We start from the raw sequence: 15,308 nt of genomic DNA, 5'->3' as shown, positions 1-15,308 counted from the left end.
GCCTTTAAGATTGTGATAGATAATGGCCATATGGCCTTGCCCAAAAGTTGTCCTAATTTACTTCCCAACCAATTACAGATGAGAGTGCCTATTACTCTCTCTCTTATTAACACTGAGTGCCACCAAATGTAATTTTTGCTTTTCTGTGTTTTTTTTTTTTTTTTTTTTGAGGCAGGGTCTTGCTCTGTTGCCCAGGCTGGAGTGCAGTGGCGTGATCTTGGCTCACTGCAACCTCAGCCTCCCTGGGCTGAGGCGATCCTCCACCTCTGCCTCCTGAGCAACTGGGACTACAGGCATGCATCACCATGCCCAGCTAATTTTTGTATTTTTTGTAAAAATGGCATCTCACTATGTTTCCCAGGCTGGTCTCAAAACTTCTGGATTCAAGCAATCCACCCACCTTGGCCTCCCAAAGTGCTGGGATTACAGGCACGCGCCACCGTGCCTGATCAATTTTTGTTAATTTGATGGGAAAATACTACTTAGCAAAGTAACTTGCATTCAGTGGTGTTTTTTTTTCCTTCATATTAAAAACATACCTAAACAAACAAACAACAAAAAAAAATCGAGAGTTCACACACACACAAAATATAATCCATGTTGTTTATTCTTAAAACCACAATATTATACTAGAGGAAATGTGGATAGAAGTTCATCTTTGTTTCCATTATTCTCAATGTGATTTTCATCTTCTGCCTATCCATATCTGCATTTTGGTAACCATACCAAAATGTACAAGTATAAAATGTACAAAATGTACACACATATGTTACGATGATTATAAAAATGTGTATGTATATGTATAGTTTGTATGTGTGTTTTGCTTGCTTTTTAGTTCACATTATTTCATGAGCTTTTTTGTTTCAAAAATCTTCATTTTAATGGTTTTTGGCTGTGGCAAAGTTTGTTTAATAATTCCACTTCTAAAATTTGTTTCCATTTTTTTGCTATTATTAATAAGACTTTAAGTGCCATCTTTTACATATCAAAGGTTTTTTTTTAATCCACTTAAATTATTAGGATGAATTTCTTCTGGTCTTATTCCTCTGGATCTAAATATATCAACATTGACATGTGAGGGCAGAATTTTATCATTTGAAAATTTTTTTTCACTTTACTGAAAATTCAGTCACTTCTTCCTGAAGAAGGAAGCAATTGCATATCAATTTTCTTCTATTCCAGCTTAATCTATTTATTTTTCTCTTTTACATTAAAACATTCTTTTAATGATATATGCTGCCTGTAAATATTTCCCACCCACTTTCCAGAGGTAATCCACTGTTATCTAGTAAGTTTAGTAAATTTTTTTAAATTGAATTTTCTCAATAGGTCATTAACGTGTTTCAAAGTTGAAAAATTACAAAACTATGTGTCGTGAAAAGTCTCCTTCTTTCCCTTGTGTCCCAAGCTACCTAGTTCTTGGAGCCAGTTGATGTTATCAGATTCTTTTGTATTCTTTCAGACACACATGGTATGCATTTTTGAGCAAAGGGGCGTGGGTGTGTGTCCCTCTGTTTTTAAGTTCTAAATGTTAGCATGCTACACATACTTTTTTCATATATTTTCTTAAGTAACTTTATTTCATTTATTTGTATTCAGTTTTGTAAAATTAGATACTACATGCATGTGGTTCAAAAGTAAAATGATGTAAAGGCTAAAAAATGAATAGTTGGCCGGGTGCGGTGGCTCACACCTGTAATCCCAACACTTTGGGAGGCCAAGGTGGGCGGATCACGAGGCCAGGAGATTGAGACCATCCTGGCTAACACAGTGAAACCATATCTCTACCAAAAATACAAACAATTAGCCGGGCGTGGTGGTGGGCGCCTGTAGTCCCAGCTACTTGGGAGGCTGAGGCAGGAGAATCGCTTGAACCCGGGAGGCGGAGGTTGGTTGTAGTGAGCCGAGATGGCGCCACTGCACTCCAGCCTGGGTGACAGAGAGAGACTCCATCTCAAAAAAAAAAAAAAAAAAAAAAAAAAGAATAGTCTCTCCCTGTTCCAATTCACTGTCTGCTAGGTACTATCCTTCACTGAGTCTTTATGTATAGAGAAGCAAATAGGAAGTGACACAGTTTTGTTTTTTCTACTCTTGTAACTCTTAACTAACCTTTTCATATCTAAGAAAGCAGTATCACATAGTCCTTAAGAGGAGAGGCCCTGGGGCCAGCTCCCTGCATTCCAGATCTCTGCTCTGCCCCATATCATCAGTGTGGTCCCAAGCAAGTTCTTTAATCTGTCTGCGCTTTACAGTCTTCAGATGTAAAATGAGTCGCTACACATACTTCGCTTAGAATAACGCTATACATAAGTATTTGTGCTTGCTAGTATTCGTTTTATTAAGAACAGCAATGAATAAAATTACATCCAAGAATCAGGACCCATCAGTTTGATTTATATTTGAGATGTGTATGGATATGGGTAAATTCATGAGATTCCTCACTTGCTTGAATTTTACTTTAATAAATTTTAGAGAACATTAGAAAGCAAAGCAGCTGAAGTTTATTTTGTGGTTCCTTTTGGGTTCATAGTTTTTTTGTTTTTACGTATGCTTCTTTAAACATACCTTAAAACTAAACAGACATACGTTCTTTATGTAATAAACGTGTCCCAGAGAAGATGAGGGTAGATAGAGACGGCTGGTAAGAATATGAACTTTTCATATTGTACATTGTAATTTGAAACTGCTTTCTCAGGCATTTCTCATAATCCCAAATTTGATTGATTAATGCATACATAGCTATACATAATATTTACTTTTAGGTGACAATGGCCCATAGAGTTTTAAAATTCCCTACCTTTTCAGGGGCAAATAGTTAATTAAAATTTCTTAAGGCAAACAAGGGGCAAGGGGGACTGAAGTATTTTTATATTTCAATTATTCCATCTTCAGTTATTTTTCTTTTTAAAAGACAAAGCAACAGCAAAACCTCTCTTCCCCCTTCCCACCCAGTTACAAAATATGTTCATTGTAGAAAATATAAAAATATAGAATAAACATGGGGAGAGAGAATCAATACCACCTTCCAGCTTAATATTATTTCTGTTAACAATTCGGTGTCTAGACTTCTTGGTTTTTTTCTTTAATTTAGATAAGCTCACACAGTCACTCATGTTATTGACTGTTTGCCTTTTACAGTGATGGTATACACTGGTGTATTTTTTTTAAACAAATTATGAACATTTTAATCGTGCCATTAAATCATCTATAGGGTCATTTATAATAGGTGCATCACATTCCTTTAAGTACATATGCCACACTGCAATTTATTTTGTAATATATTTGTGTTCTATTAAAAACAAATTGTGTCAGTAAATGTCCTTGCAGATAAATCCCTTTGCACATCCATTATTTCCTAATGATAAAATCTAAGACATGAGATTATTGGGTTGTAGGAGATGTACTTTCTCATACTTTTGACACATACAGCCAAACTGTTCTCCAGATTGTTGTCACCTCCCTACATGCTTGCCAGTACGGGGTATTGTGTTGGGATAAACCTATGTCCATTTGAGACCCAAAATGTCTCCCCTTATGAACGGGTACAAATCACTGTCGGTGCCTCTACCCCGTCTCTTCTTTCCCACTTCACTTCCCTTTGTCTCTATTCTTCTGTATCCTTCCTTGTTTCCACCTCAGAACTTCACAGAAGCTGGATTTGATCCAGGGTAGAGAAGGAAGCTCTGAATGTTCTTCCTCACTCCTCATCTGCTTCTTAGTTCATTTGTTATGTAAAATATCCTTGGGGCTTTGTACAGCATCCAGATTTTCAAAAATCATATCCATTTTTTTCAAATTTACAAATTGACTTTCACGTTTATGACTTTTAGTAAGTTAATCTATTACACTTGTGAAGTGAGCTAATGCTCTAGCACGGTGGTTACTAAAGTAACCATCCTTGGAATCCCATGGACCAGGCTCAGGGACTCTCTCCTGTTCTTGCTGACTGGCTTTGGGATCTAGGATGTGTTATTTAACCCTTCCAGCCCTTCTGTTTCTTCACTTGTAAAATGGAGATAATGCTAATACTTTCCTCAGGATTTTGTGAAGATTTAAAAAGATGATGCTTATAAGTGCTCATTACACTGCCTAAAATATAGCAGGCCTGCAGTAGGATAGCTGTTATTATTACCTCATCTAACTGTCACAACATGTGTGAATCAAGCAGTGTATTTCTCCTGCATTTCAGTAAACAGGAGCTGAAAGCTGGCTTTTCCTGTCATTCCATCTAGAAAGTGGTGTCCTAAATTCCTAAATGGTGGTCCCAAAGTCCTAAATTCAGGTTGAATCAAGTTCGTCTGTAAGAACTATCACAAAGTGGGACAACTGAAGTGAGTGACAGGGATTGTGCCCTATAATCAGGGTAATCGGGAACAACATGAGACACTTCAAAATCTTTACATAATGGGGTCTTGAGGGGTGCAGCCTCCAAAAGCCTCGACTGACCTCCCGGCAAGTAGGTGAGAAGATGCACTTGGGTCCAGGAGAGGACTGGCTCCTGTGTGTCTTGACATAGGAGGAGAGGATACTGTATCTGAAAAATTTCCAGACACACAGAGGCCAAAGAGTCTTCACAAAACAAGTTTTAAGTTGACTGAGCACTGAGAGCAAAACATTTACTAGGTTTCTCTACTTTGGTTTAAATTGCTTTAAATGCATGTAACTAATTAGGTTTTAATCCTAACTTGTTTCCGACAGGGCATGGTGCTGATGTGAAATGTGTAGACTGGCATCCAACCAAAGGGTTAGTTGTTTCAGGAAGTAAAGATAGTCAACAGCCAATCAAGTTCTGGGATCCCAAGACTGGGCAGAGTCTTGCAACACTGTAAGTGACAGGAACCCCACCTTGGCCCCTGAACAAAGGGGAGCAAAGCAGTGTGTCCTTTAACTTTTAGCTTTGTTTTCTCTTATGTATTTCTGGAAAAGTCATTTAGGCAACAGATGGACTTGGATCTATAGACTTCTTATGAATTAAATATGATTCATCTCTGAACTCTTAATGAAGTAAGGCTTGTTTTTGTCCTGCCACATAGACCTAAGTTTAATTTGGTTGTTATATGGGGGTGGGGAGGAGGATGAGGAGGGAGGTGGTTACTATTCTAGCCTATTGCCTGCCATCAGAATACCTTGTGGCACTGTGAGGAGTTGACGTGTGTGCCCCTTACTAGACACGGCCCAGCCTTCTCCATCTCACAACATCTGTTTCGAGAGGGTTTTCTTCTGGTTTTGAACCACTTCTCATTTTTTGTCTGACGGGCTTACTTACGATGCAGCTATGTAATCTAGTTTTCTCTTTCAGTTATTTGTGAACATTCACAGCTACATGCATATGTTAACATTTTTTTGACCAAGCATCCATTTCTTGGTCTTTCTGATTGGGAAGAGAACCATATTCAGAGTGAATTGGTTGGAGCAAGGCTGCTTTGTTGTACAACCCCAATGACCATGCCAACCTGGAATGCCTTTTGAATGCTCCCTTGGAGATATCCATTGTGCAGGCCAGGGGTTGTTGCATTGTCTTTAGTTCAAATTAACTTTCAGACTTTCCAGTCCATTTTTATGCTTTGTCTTAATTAGAGAAACTTTATGGAAGTTTTGAAATGTAATGAGCTTTATTGAATATTAATTTCTGTGTTCATGTGCTTCCCCTGCTTCACGGATAAATTTTACTGTTCAGTGGAAGCTCTGCTACTGTATTATTATTATTATTATTATTATTTTGAGACAGAGTATCGCTCTGTCACCCAGACTAGAGTGCATTGGTGCAATCTCGGCTCACTGCAACCTCTGCCTCCTGGGTTCAAGTGATTCTCCTGCCTCAGCCTCCTGAGTAGCTGGGACTACAGGCATGCGCCATCACGCCTGGCTAATTTTTGTATTTTTAGTAGAGTCTGGGTTTCACCATGTTGGCCAGGCTGGTCTTGAACTGACCTCAGGTGATCCACTCGCCTAGGCTTCCCAAAGTGCTGGGATTACAGGCGTGAGCCATCACGCCCAGCCTCTGCTGCTTTTTTAACTGGTTGATGAGAGCTGTCTTTGTTTGGGCAGTGCATATTATTTCTGTCGTTGACTTGTTTCTTTCAAGTGTGTTTATAACTATGATCCTTTAATGTTACAGGCATTATTGCTTCTAGGCCAAACCTCTTGCCATCTTGATTAATTCGCTTTTCAACAAAAATGGCCATTGTATTTATACTTGTTTTGAATTCTGACTTTTTTTTTTTTGATACTTTGTTTCTAGTCATGCCCATAAAAACACAGTAATGGAAGTGAAATTAAACCTCAATGGCAATTGGCTACTCACAGCATCACGTGATCATCTCTGTAAACTTTTTGATATCAGAAACCTAAAAGAAGAGCTTCAAGTCTTCCGAGGTCATAAGAAAGAAGCCACAGGTCAGTGGCTGTGATATGCTTCTCATTGACAACTGTTACCTGTAACATTCTCAGATCCTGATAATTGTGTCTTTTCCCATGTTTTGTTCTGCAGCTGTGGCCTGGCATCCTGTTCATGAAGGACTTTTTGCCAGTGGAGGGTCTGATGGTTCTTTGTTATTCTGGCATGTTGGGTATGTAAGATTTATGTGAAAAAGTAGTGTATTTTGTGAAGAGAGCACGTGAATGTGTGCAGACATGATAGTTTTGTAACTTTTTTAAGTGTTCATATATCCTATATCAGAGACTGCTTGCAGTTTTCAGTTCTGTAAATCCAGCTTGGAATAGAAAATGTACCTCTGTTTGTGGATATGGAAGTCATTAAGGAGGAATAAAATAGATTTTCTAGTTTCTAAATGCTTGCAGCCTTTTCCCCTGTGAAGTGCTCTTTGGATGAAAGGGTAACTGTCCTTTGGCAATGACAAGCCAATACCCTGAGACATGTGGAATTCACCAGAGTCCAAGTCCAGGCTTTGGTAGCTTCATTTTAAGAGTAACAGAAAATGTCTTTTTTGAGGGGGAGGGAGAAGCTGGGTAACTTTTGTGAAAAAATCTTCTCTCTTTGGTGCTGTTGCAGGGTAGAGAAGGAAGTGGGTGGGATGGAGATGGCCCACGAAGGGATGATCTGGAGTCTGGCTTGGCATCCTCTTGGGCATATTCTCTGCTCAGGCTCAAATGACCATACTAGGTAAGCTTTATATTGAAATAGCAAAGCTTTATATGGAGCAACAGGAAATAAATACTGTATGTGTTTATTTTTATTGGTTGATTGACATAGTAATTTATATTCCAACTTATTCTTGGGAATATTTTTGTAGTGGTTTACAAATACTTATATTGCAATAAAGAGATTGGGTATTGAATATGGTTTTGGATATTCAAATTTTGTTTTGCCTTCTGACTTAAAACAGAAGTTTTCCACTTTTATTTATTTATTTATTTATTTATTTGAGACAGAGTCTCTGTCCAGGCTGGCGTGCAATGGTGTGGTCTCAGCTCACTGTAGCCTCAACCTCCCTGGGCTCAGGTGATCCTCCTACCTCAGCCTCCTGAGTAGCTGAGACTATAGGAGCACACCACCACACCTGGCTAATTTTTGCGTTTTTTGTAGAGATGGGGTTTCACCATGTTGCCCAGGCTGATGTCAAACTCCTGGGCTTAGGCAATCCTCCTGCCTCAGCCTCCCAAGGTGCTGGGATTACAGGCATGAGCCACCTTGCCCGGCCCCACATTTTATTTTTATTTTTATTATTATTTTAAGAGACAGAGTCTCACTCTGTCACCGAGACTGGAGTTCTGTGGTGAGATCACAGCTCACTGTAGCCTCAAACTCCTGGGCTCAAGCCATCTTCCCGCCTTATCCTCGTGAGTAGCTGAGACTACAGGTGTGTGCCACCACACCCAGCTAACTTTTTAATTTTTATTTTGTAGAGACAGGGTTTCGCTATGTTGCCCAGGCTGGTCTTGGACTCCTGGACTTAATCCTCCTGCCACAGCCTCCCAAAGTGCTGGGATTACAGATGTGAGCCAAAGTGTATGACCTCACATTTTAAATTTGTAGAAGAAACAAATTGTAAAAATGTATTGTGTTTACCAAGGGTCTGCCTAGTACTGTTTAGTACCCAAAAAAATAGTGAAGCCATGCTTCTTTTCTCCTTTAATTATTTTTACAGCAAATTCTGGACTCGAAACCGACCAGGTGATAAAATGCGAGATCGATATAATCTAAACCTTTTACCTGGAATGTCTGAAGATGGAGTAGAATATGGTGAGACTCTTGCACATCTGTCCTTCTTTGAAATCTGGTATTCTGTTACAGAAGTGTTAGATGTTGGGAAGATTATACAAAATGAATTTTAATTTTATAGTAGATTTATTTATAAATCATCAGTGACATTCATTTTTATAAAGCATTAATTTTATCAGTCGCTACTTTTGTAAATTCTCTATTGACAATGGTGTATTACTATTTATAGATGACCTCGAACCTAATAGCCTGGCAGTAATTCCAGGAATGGGAATACCAGAACAACTAAAATTAGCTATGGAACAAGAACAGATGGGTAAGAGAAATTACACAGATACATTTAATTTTTACAAATTTTTTCTTGACCCGTTTATGTTCCTGATAAATATATTGAAATACCAAAATGATTTATGTTGAGAAATGTTGATAAAAATTATATAAATGACATAATACTTAAAATCTATTCTTCCAATAATGTGTTCATTGATCAAGTGGCCAATTTCTTTTATTTAAGAGGCAAACCACTTTTCTTTACGGTTGCAGGGAAAGATGAATCAAATGAAATTGAAATGACAATTCCAGGTTTAGATTGGGGAATGGAGGAAGTGATGCAAAAGGATCAGAAAAAAGTACCTCAGAAGAAAGTTCCTTATGCAAAACCCATTCCTGCTCAGTTCCAGCAGGTAAGTAAAAGTGACTCCACCTCATCCACGCAGAGAGGTTTTGGTTGGTTAGTTTGAGGTTTCTCTTGGATTATCTCACTGTTGAAGGTGTTTCTGTACTGGAGCATTTTTCCCATGTTCACATACTCTTAGACATGGTTCTCATCTACTGCTTTGCAGTTGTATTGAGTTTGTTATCAGTCTTCTCTGTTCTGTCCTCACCTGCTTATTATCATCCATGCTATGAGAGGAAATAGAAGAAAGAGGCATGGAGCAGAGGGAGTATGGGAGTATGTTGATTCTCTTCTCCATTGTTTATCTATCTTGTGCTTTAATTGTCCCCTCAACACAAAGTGCATGTACCCTGTGAAGAGGCTGGCAAGCTTTGCATTCTTAATAACATGCAGTGTCTTGCAGCTTTTATCACCGTAGTAATTTCTACCTAGTAATATGTCAGTAAGAATTAGCATGAGTCATGTACTTGAGTCATGGAGAAAAGGTAAAAAGAAATAAAATCGGTTCAGAGGTTAGATTGAGCAGATGACATTGTAGAGTGGTTTTCTCATTCTGTCATTGTAATTTTCATACTTAGCGTACATTTTAATATTCTCTTCTTTCCCAAGGCTTGGATGCAAAATAAAGTTCCAATTCCTGCTCCAAATGAGGTGCTGAATGACAGAAAAGAAGACATTAAATTGGAAGAGAAGAAAAAAACACAAGCAGAAATTGAGCAAGAAATGGCTACATTACAATATACTAACCCACAACTTCTGGAGGTGTGTGAAGCTCTGTAGGGGGGAATTCAAGATGATCTAAGAGGGTAGTGGTGACATTTTTATTGATAGGCTCTTAAGGAAAAGGGAAGGGGCTCTCCGATGGTCTGACAAACACCGCCATTTCCTGTTGCTATGCTAGAAGACTAGTTTCCAAAAGAATCCTGTTTCTTAAAATTTTTAAAAATGTGTTATTTATGTATTTTGTTTTATTTATTTTATTTTAGAGACAGAGTCATGCCCTGTCGCCCAGGCTGGAATGCAGTGGTGCGATCACGGCTTGCTACAACCTCTGCCTCCCAGGCTCAAGTGATCCTCCCACATTAAGCCTCTTGAGTGGCAGAGACCACAGGCATGCACCATCACGTCTGAGTAATTTTTTTTTTAAGTGACTTCCTTGAGTCATATCTTGGACTTTTAAAACCCAATTAGGGTCAGGCGTGGTGGCTTACACCTGTAATCCCAGCACTTTGGGAGGCCGAGGCAGACAGATCACCTGAGATCAGGAGTTTGAGACCAGCGTGGTCAACATGGTGAAACCCCACCTCTACTGAAAATACAAAAATTAGCTGGGCATGGTGGTGCATGCCTGTAGTCCCAGTGACATGGGCGGCTGAGGCAGGAAAATGGTTTGAACTCCAGAGGCAGAAGTTGCAGTGAGCCGAGATCGTACCACTGCACTCCAGCCTGTGCCACAAAGTGAGACTCTGTCTCAAAAACAACAACAACAACAACAACAACAACAACAACAACAACAACAACAACATCAAAAAACTGAATTAGTGGGGCAGTGAGTAGATCTAAGTTAAATATACATTTTTAATAGAAAAGATAAAGCCAACATAGTTTTAATTTGAATTCACCTGTTTATGAAAGAGTTTTTCCTTTTTGTCTGCTCATATAGCAGGTAGCTTGTTCTTATTTTTCTTATCTATGTTAGCTACCAAGAATGATGAATTAGTGGTGAATTATTGGGCTTTCCCTGATCAAGATGGACAAAAATAATCCTGACTAGGCCAGGCACAGTGGCTCACGCCTGTAATCCCAGCACTTTGGGAGGCGAGGCGGGAGGATCAGCTGAACCCAGGAGTTTGAGATCAGCCTGGGCAATATAGCAAGACCCTATCTCTACAAATAATAATTAGCTGGGTGTGGTGGGATGTGCCTGTAGTCCCAGCTACTCCGGAGGCCGAGGTGGGAGGATCACTTGAGCCCAGGAGGGTGAGGCTGTAGTGAACCACGATCGTACCACTGCATTCCAGCTTGGGGGACAGAAAAAAAAAAATAAGGAAAAAAAAAATCCTTACTACTGTGTCCCAGGACTTAAAAAGAATGAGAAAGAACCTAAAACTCCTTACAGTGCTTGAGTGTTGCATGGACTCTAATTACCACTGGAGCATGAAGAGTTTGAGCAGTTTTTATGTTTATTTTGAGAGTCCCCTAACAGAATACATGATAGCAATATTGTCATCTTCAAGGGCTCTGGCCCGTTTATTCAACATGCTTTTTTCTTTCTTTCTTTCCAGCAACTTAAAATTGAAAGACTTGCACAGAAACAAGTTGAGCAAATTCAGCCTCCTCCCTCATCTGGCACCCCTCTCCTCGGACCCCAGCCTTTTCCAGGACAAGGTCCAATGTCTCAGATTCCTCAAGGTTTTCAACAGCCCCATCCATCTCAGCAGATGCCAATGAACATGGCTCAAATGGGGCCTCCAGGTCCACAGGGACAGTTTAGGCCTCCTGGACCCCAGGGACAAATGGGACCACAAGGTCCTCCACTGCATCAGGGAGGTGGGGGGCCACAAGGATTCATGGGACCACAGGGACCCCAGGGCCCGCCCCAGGGGTTGCCACGGCCTCAGGACATGCATGGGCCCCAAGGAATGCAGAGGCATCCTGGACCTCATGGCCCTTTGGGACCTCAAGGGCCACCTGGACCACAAGGTAGTTCTGGTCCTCAAGGTCATATGGGTCCTCAGGGTCCACCTGGCCCACAGGGTCACATAGGCCCCCAAGGCCCGCCTGGCCCTCAGGGTCACTTGGGCCCACAGGGGCCTCCGGGTACTCAAGGTATGCAGGGACCACCTGGTCCCAGAGGAATGCAAGGGCCTCCTCATCCTCATGGGATCCAAGGCGGACCAGGGTCTCAAGGGATCCAAGGTCCTGTGTCTCAGGGACCTCTGATGGGATTGAATCCAAGAGGAATGCAGGGGCCTCCAGGCCCCCGGGAGAACCAGGGCCCTGCTCCCCAAGGGATGATGATGGGCCACCCGCCTCAAGAGATGAGAGGACCTCACCCTCCAGGTGGACTACTGGGACACGGCCCTCAGGAAATGAGAGGTCCTCAGGAGATCCGAGGCATGCAGGGGCCTCCACCCCAAGGATCAATGCTGGGACCTCCCCAGGAATTGCGAGGGCCTCCAGGCTCACAAAGTCAGCAGGGGCCGCCCCAGGGCTCTTTAGGACCTCCACCCCAGGGTGGCATGCAAGGACCCCCCGGACCTCAGGGACAGCAGAACCCAGCAAGAGGGCCACATCCATCTCAAGGGCCAATACCATTCCAGCAACAGAAAACGCCTCTGCTAGGTGATGGGCCCCGGGCCCCCTTCAACCAGGTATTATTCATTTCCAACTCACGGGCATTAACACATTGGGAAAATACACTCTGCACAGAAGTAATACTGCTGAGTATTGTGGAAAATGGTCACAGCTGGATATAAATACTTACCAAGTAGTGACAGTAGCTTAAGATACTAGCATCCTGGCTGAAGAATGAAATCATAAGAATGATGAGTTAGGTTATACTCCCATTAAGTACATCTCAGTATTCATTTTTACTTCTCACCATTTTTCTTTTTTTGGTAATAGAGTTTCTTCAGAAAAGGTCAACTCTCATTTGAGTACAGCTGATAATTGTCCCAGGGCTCCAGGAGAGCTGTGGCCCTGAGGAGGAAGCATGTTTTACATGGTGGTCGGCTCTGAGGCTGTCATGCCTCCTTTCTGGGCCCTTTACATTGCAGCCTGGTGTTCCATGGGCCTGCCAGCCACAGAATCACTTCCTGTCTGCCAACTCTACTTTTAAAAGATAGGATGGGATATTTAACTCATGAGTATACTATAGACTCTGTACCTCACTCTGTTTATTACAGTGAATAGAAATAAAGAGACTGTTATTCCAGAATTGAGCATTCTGGAAATGGTGAACCTTTGGATGAAACTCTGCTCAAGTTGTTTTCAGCTCACATATAAAAGTATTTGCAGGAGGGAGCATTTCTGTAGAAATTCTCCTTCTTTGAGGATTCTGTTTTTGTTAGCCAATTTTTATTGCTCATGCGCTGAGCTCGTGCTTGAGAGATGGTGTGAGGAAAGTTCAGGTTGCTTGGGGGAGTGAATTACGAAAAGAATTGCATGAGCATAAATAGATGTAATACTGCTCAGCTGTGTGCATTTTATGCTTTTCTCAAGTTCTTAGTCTGGAGGCATTATTTGGGTATGAATAACTGAGTTTTGTCCCTGAAAACTCACTTTTGGTCCAGTGTGGACCAAAAGTGAGCGAGTCGGCTAATGTTGACTCCCTGAGACACTTGGAGAAAGGGGATGCTACAGATGTAGAAAGCACAGTCTGTTTTGGTTTTTCAAATACCACCACGAATCCCTAATGTAAAGATGACCATTGGGTTTCCTGAACTCAACTACTAAGCTAAAACAAATAAATTATCTACTATTCTAAAGTAGGTCTTCCAGAACCTAAAAGTGTCGTAGCCATGGAGAATCTGATGATGTCTGAGTTATTTCCAGATTTTTATTCAGCACTTCTCAGAAGTTAGGATGAATTAAGTATAGGATTGCCATTCTAAATTGCCCTAAAACTTGAAGTATTATATATTTTATTAATTTACTGCTCAGTTGTATGTGTGTATAATATTATTTATTATAAGTTATTTTCCTAACTTTCTGGTAGTAAATTAACAGTTTTCATTTTGGAGGATTAAAAAAATAATGGACTTTAGCTACTGTGTTATAACTGAAATATTTATAAACATGTCAGAGTCACAAGGACATGCCTGAGTTTCTGGGATAATTCAATGAGATTTTTTATTGTACCATGTAGTAAAAGATTTTATACATGGGAAGCATGATTCTGAAATTTTAATTGACCTATAGAAATACTGGTAGAATGAGTCTGAAGATCTGATACTTTGTAGGGCATTTCAGATCTCAGAAGTTGCCTGATGAAAATCTGTGCTCTTATTTCTCATATGCTGAAATCTAAGTTGCTTCACTTTAACCAGACCAGTTACTTAAACCAGTTGTTTTAATTGGTTTAATTTAGTGCTGCTGTGTTAGAATTTCTGACTTTCCATTGATGTTCTTTTTTGGCATTACGAGTAAAGATCTAATTTTACATAAAAGTTGTCAACAGGTTTAAAATACAGGTGCTTTAACAAAATTATTATAGTAAAAGAAGTATCTCCTTTCTCCTGATTTAAGGACAATGTTACTGTAATCTTACTAGGTAAATATTTACTGGGTATTTTTATCTTGTCATGTTATAATACAATCACTATTTATGTAGCACAAGCCTGTGATTTCATACCCTTACTTTAAAAACATATTTTCAGGAAGGACAGAGCACAGGCCCCCCACCCCTGATACCAGGCCTAGGGCAGCAGGGAGCACAAGGTCGCATTCCCCCTCTGAACCCCGGACAAGGACCTGGCCCCAACAAAGGTAAATATCTGCTCAGCTGAATAAAAGATTATATTCTACCACCTTTGTGCACATTTTACAGTGAATAATTTTGTTGGTCAGTCATTGATAGACTGGTCATTTGAACCTCTGGGCAAATTAAGGGTGTGGTCATTCAGGTAGGAGCTTTGTCTTTGGTTGTGTTCTTAGATCTGTTTAGTAAGCCCCTCACCCCAGAAGCTGACAATGAAGGCACCCGCACAGGCTCCAGCAGTCGTGCCTGTGTGGCAGGCTGGCCTTGCCCATCTGTTGGCAATGCAGGTGGTTCCTGTGCTGAGTGCAAGTGTGTGTTTGTAGCATCCTGAAGAGATGAATTGTTTCTGCTTAAATTTTTTGACAGTGTTTTTATTATCACACCCTTGTCTTCCCAAATCCTGTCATATATTGAATTCTTTAGCTGGTTATGTAGTTGTGCACCATTTGAAAAGAAGAAAGCACTCTACCCATATGTGGCTCCTCAGGTTGTTGATATGAAAAGGAAAGAGATGAGAATGATTAGTATTTAGATGTGGGGCTATTTGGAAGTTTAGAGTTAATCCTAAGCGTTGAAGGAGAGCACGCAGGGCACCATGGCCCCTGAGATGGGTGGGACCCCCCTGTCTTGCAGAGTTGGAGCAGGAGCGTGGTGGGCAGCACGCTGTTGGGGAGAGTTGCAGGGGGTGACTCGGAGTAGATGGAGGGGAGTGAGAGGAAACACTGTGTTATGTTCAACACACACTTTCATAATGGGGAGAAACCACAACTCGGAGAATCAGGAGGACCGCAGAGATTGCCCTTCACAGAACTTTACTCTCTTAGTTTTAATTGGCTAAGCCCATAGCACTGTGTGGTGCATGTTAAGATTTTTGCCCCCGTTTTATCCAATTAAGAAAAGTCCTTGTCAGCATTACAGCCCTAGGACTTTGTGAATTTATGCTCAGTCTTGAATTTATGTGTGATATT

General features: G+C 40.7%; 1 protein-coding gene across 5 annotated transcripts in view; it reads left to right on the top strand.

Moving 5' to 3' along the window:
• WDR33 (WD repeat domain 33) overlaps positions 1-15,308 on the top strand; it is a 106,164-nt gene that overhangs the window by 80,589 nt on the left and 10,267 nt on the right. For all 5 annotated transcript variants that reach the window (XM_009443265.5, XM_001139756.8, XM_063791047.1 and 2 more), the window contains 10 exons: positions 4,699-4,825; positions 6,242-6,396; positions 6,491-6,569; positions 7,013-7,123; positions 8,109-8,203; positions 8,412-8,498; positions 8,726-8,865; positions 9,468-9,620; positions 11,144-12,232; positions 14,240-14,348. In XM_009443265.5, coding sequence (XP_009441540.1) covers positions 4,699-4,825; positions 6,242-6,396; positions 6,491-6,569; positions 7,013-7,123; positions 8,109-8,203; positions 8,412-8,498; positions 8,726-8,865; positions 9,468-9,620; positions 11,144-12,232; positions 14,240-14,348 — 2,145 coding nt within the window. The remainder of the gene's footprint in view (positions 1-4,698; positions 4,826-6,241; positions 6,397-6,490; positions 6,570-7,012; positions 7,124-8,108; positions 8,204-8,411; positions 8,499-8,725; positions 8,866-9,467; positions 9,621-11,143; positions 12,233-14,239; positions 14,349-15,308) is intronic.

The sequence above is a fragment of the Pan troglodytes genome, chromosome 13, assembly GCF_028858775.2.
Source record: "Pan troglodytes isolate AG18354 chromosome 13, NHGRI_mPanTro3-v2.0_pri, whole genome shotgun sequence".
NCBI classification, from domain to species: domain Eukaryota; kingdom Metazoa; phylum Chordata; class Mammalia; order Primates; family Hominidae; genus Pan; species Pan troglodytes.
This window is presented reverse-complemented; position numbering and strand designations above follow the sequence as displayed.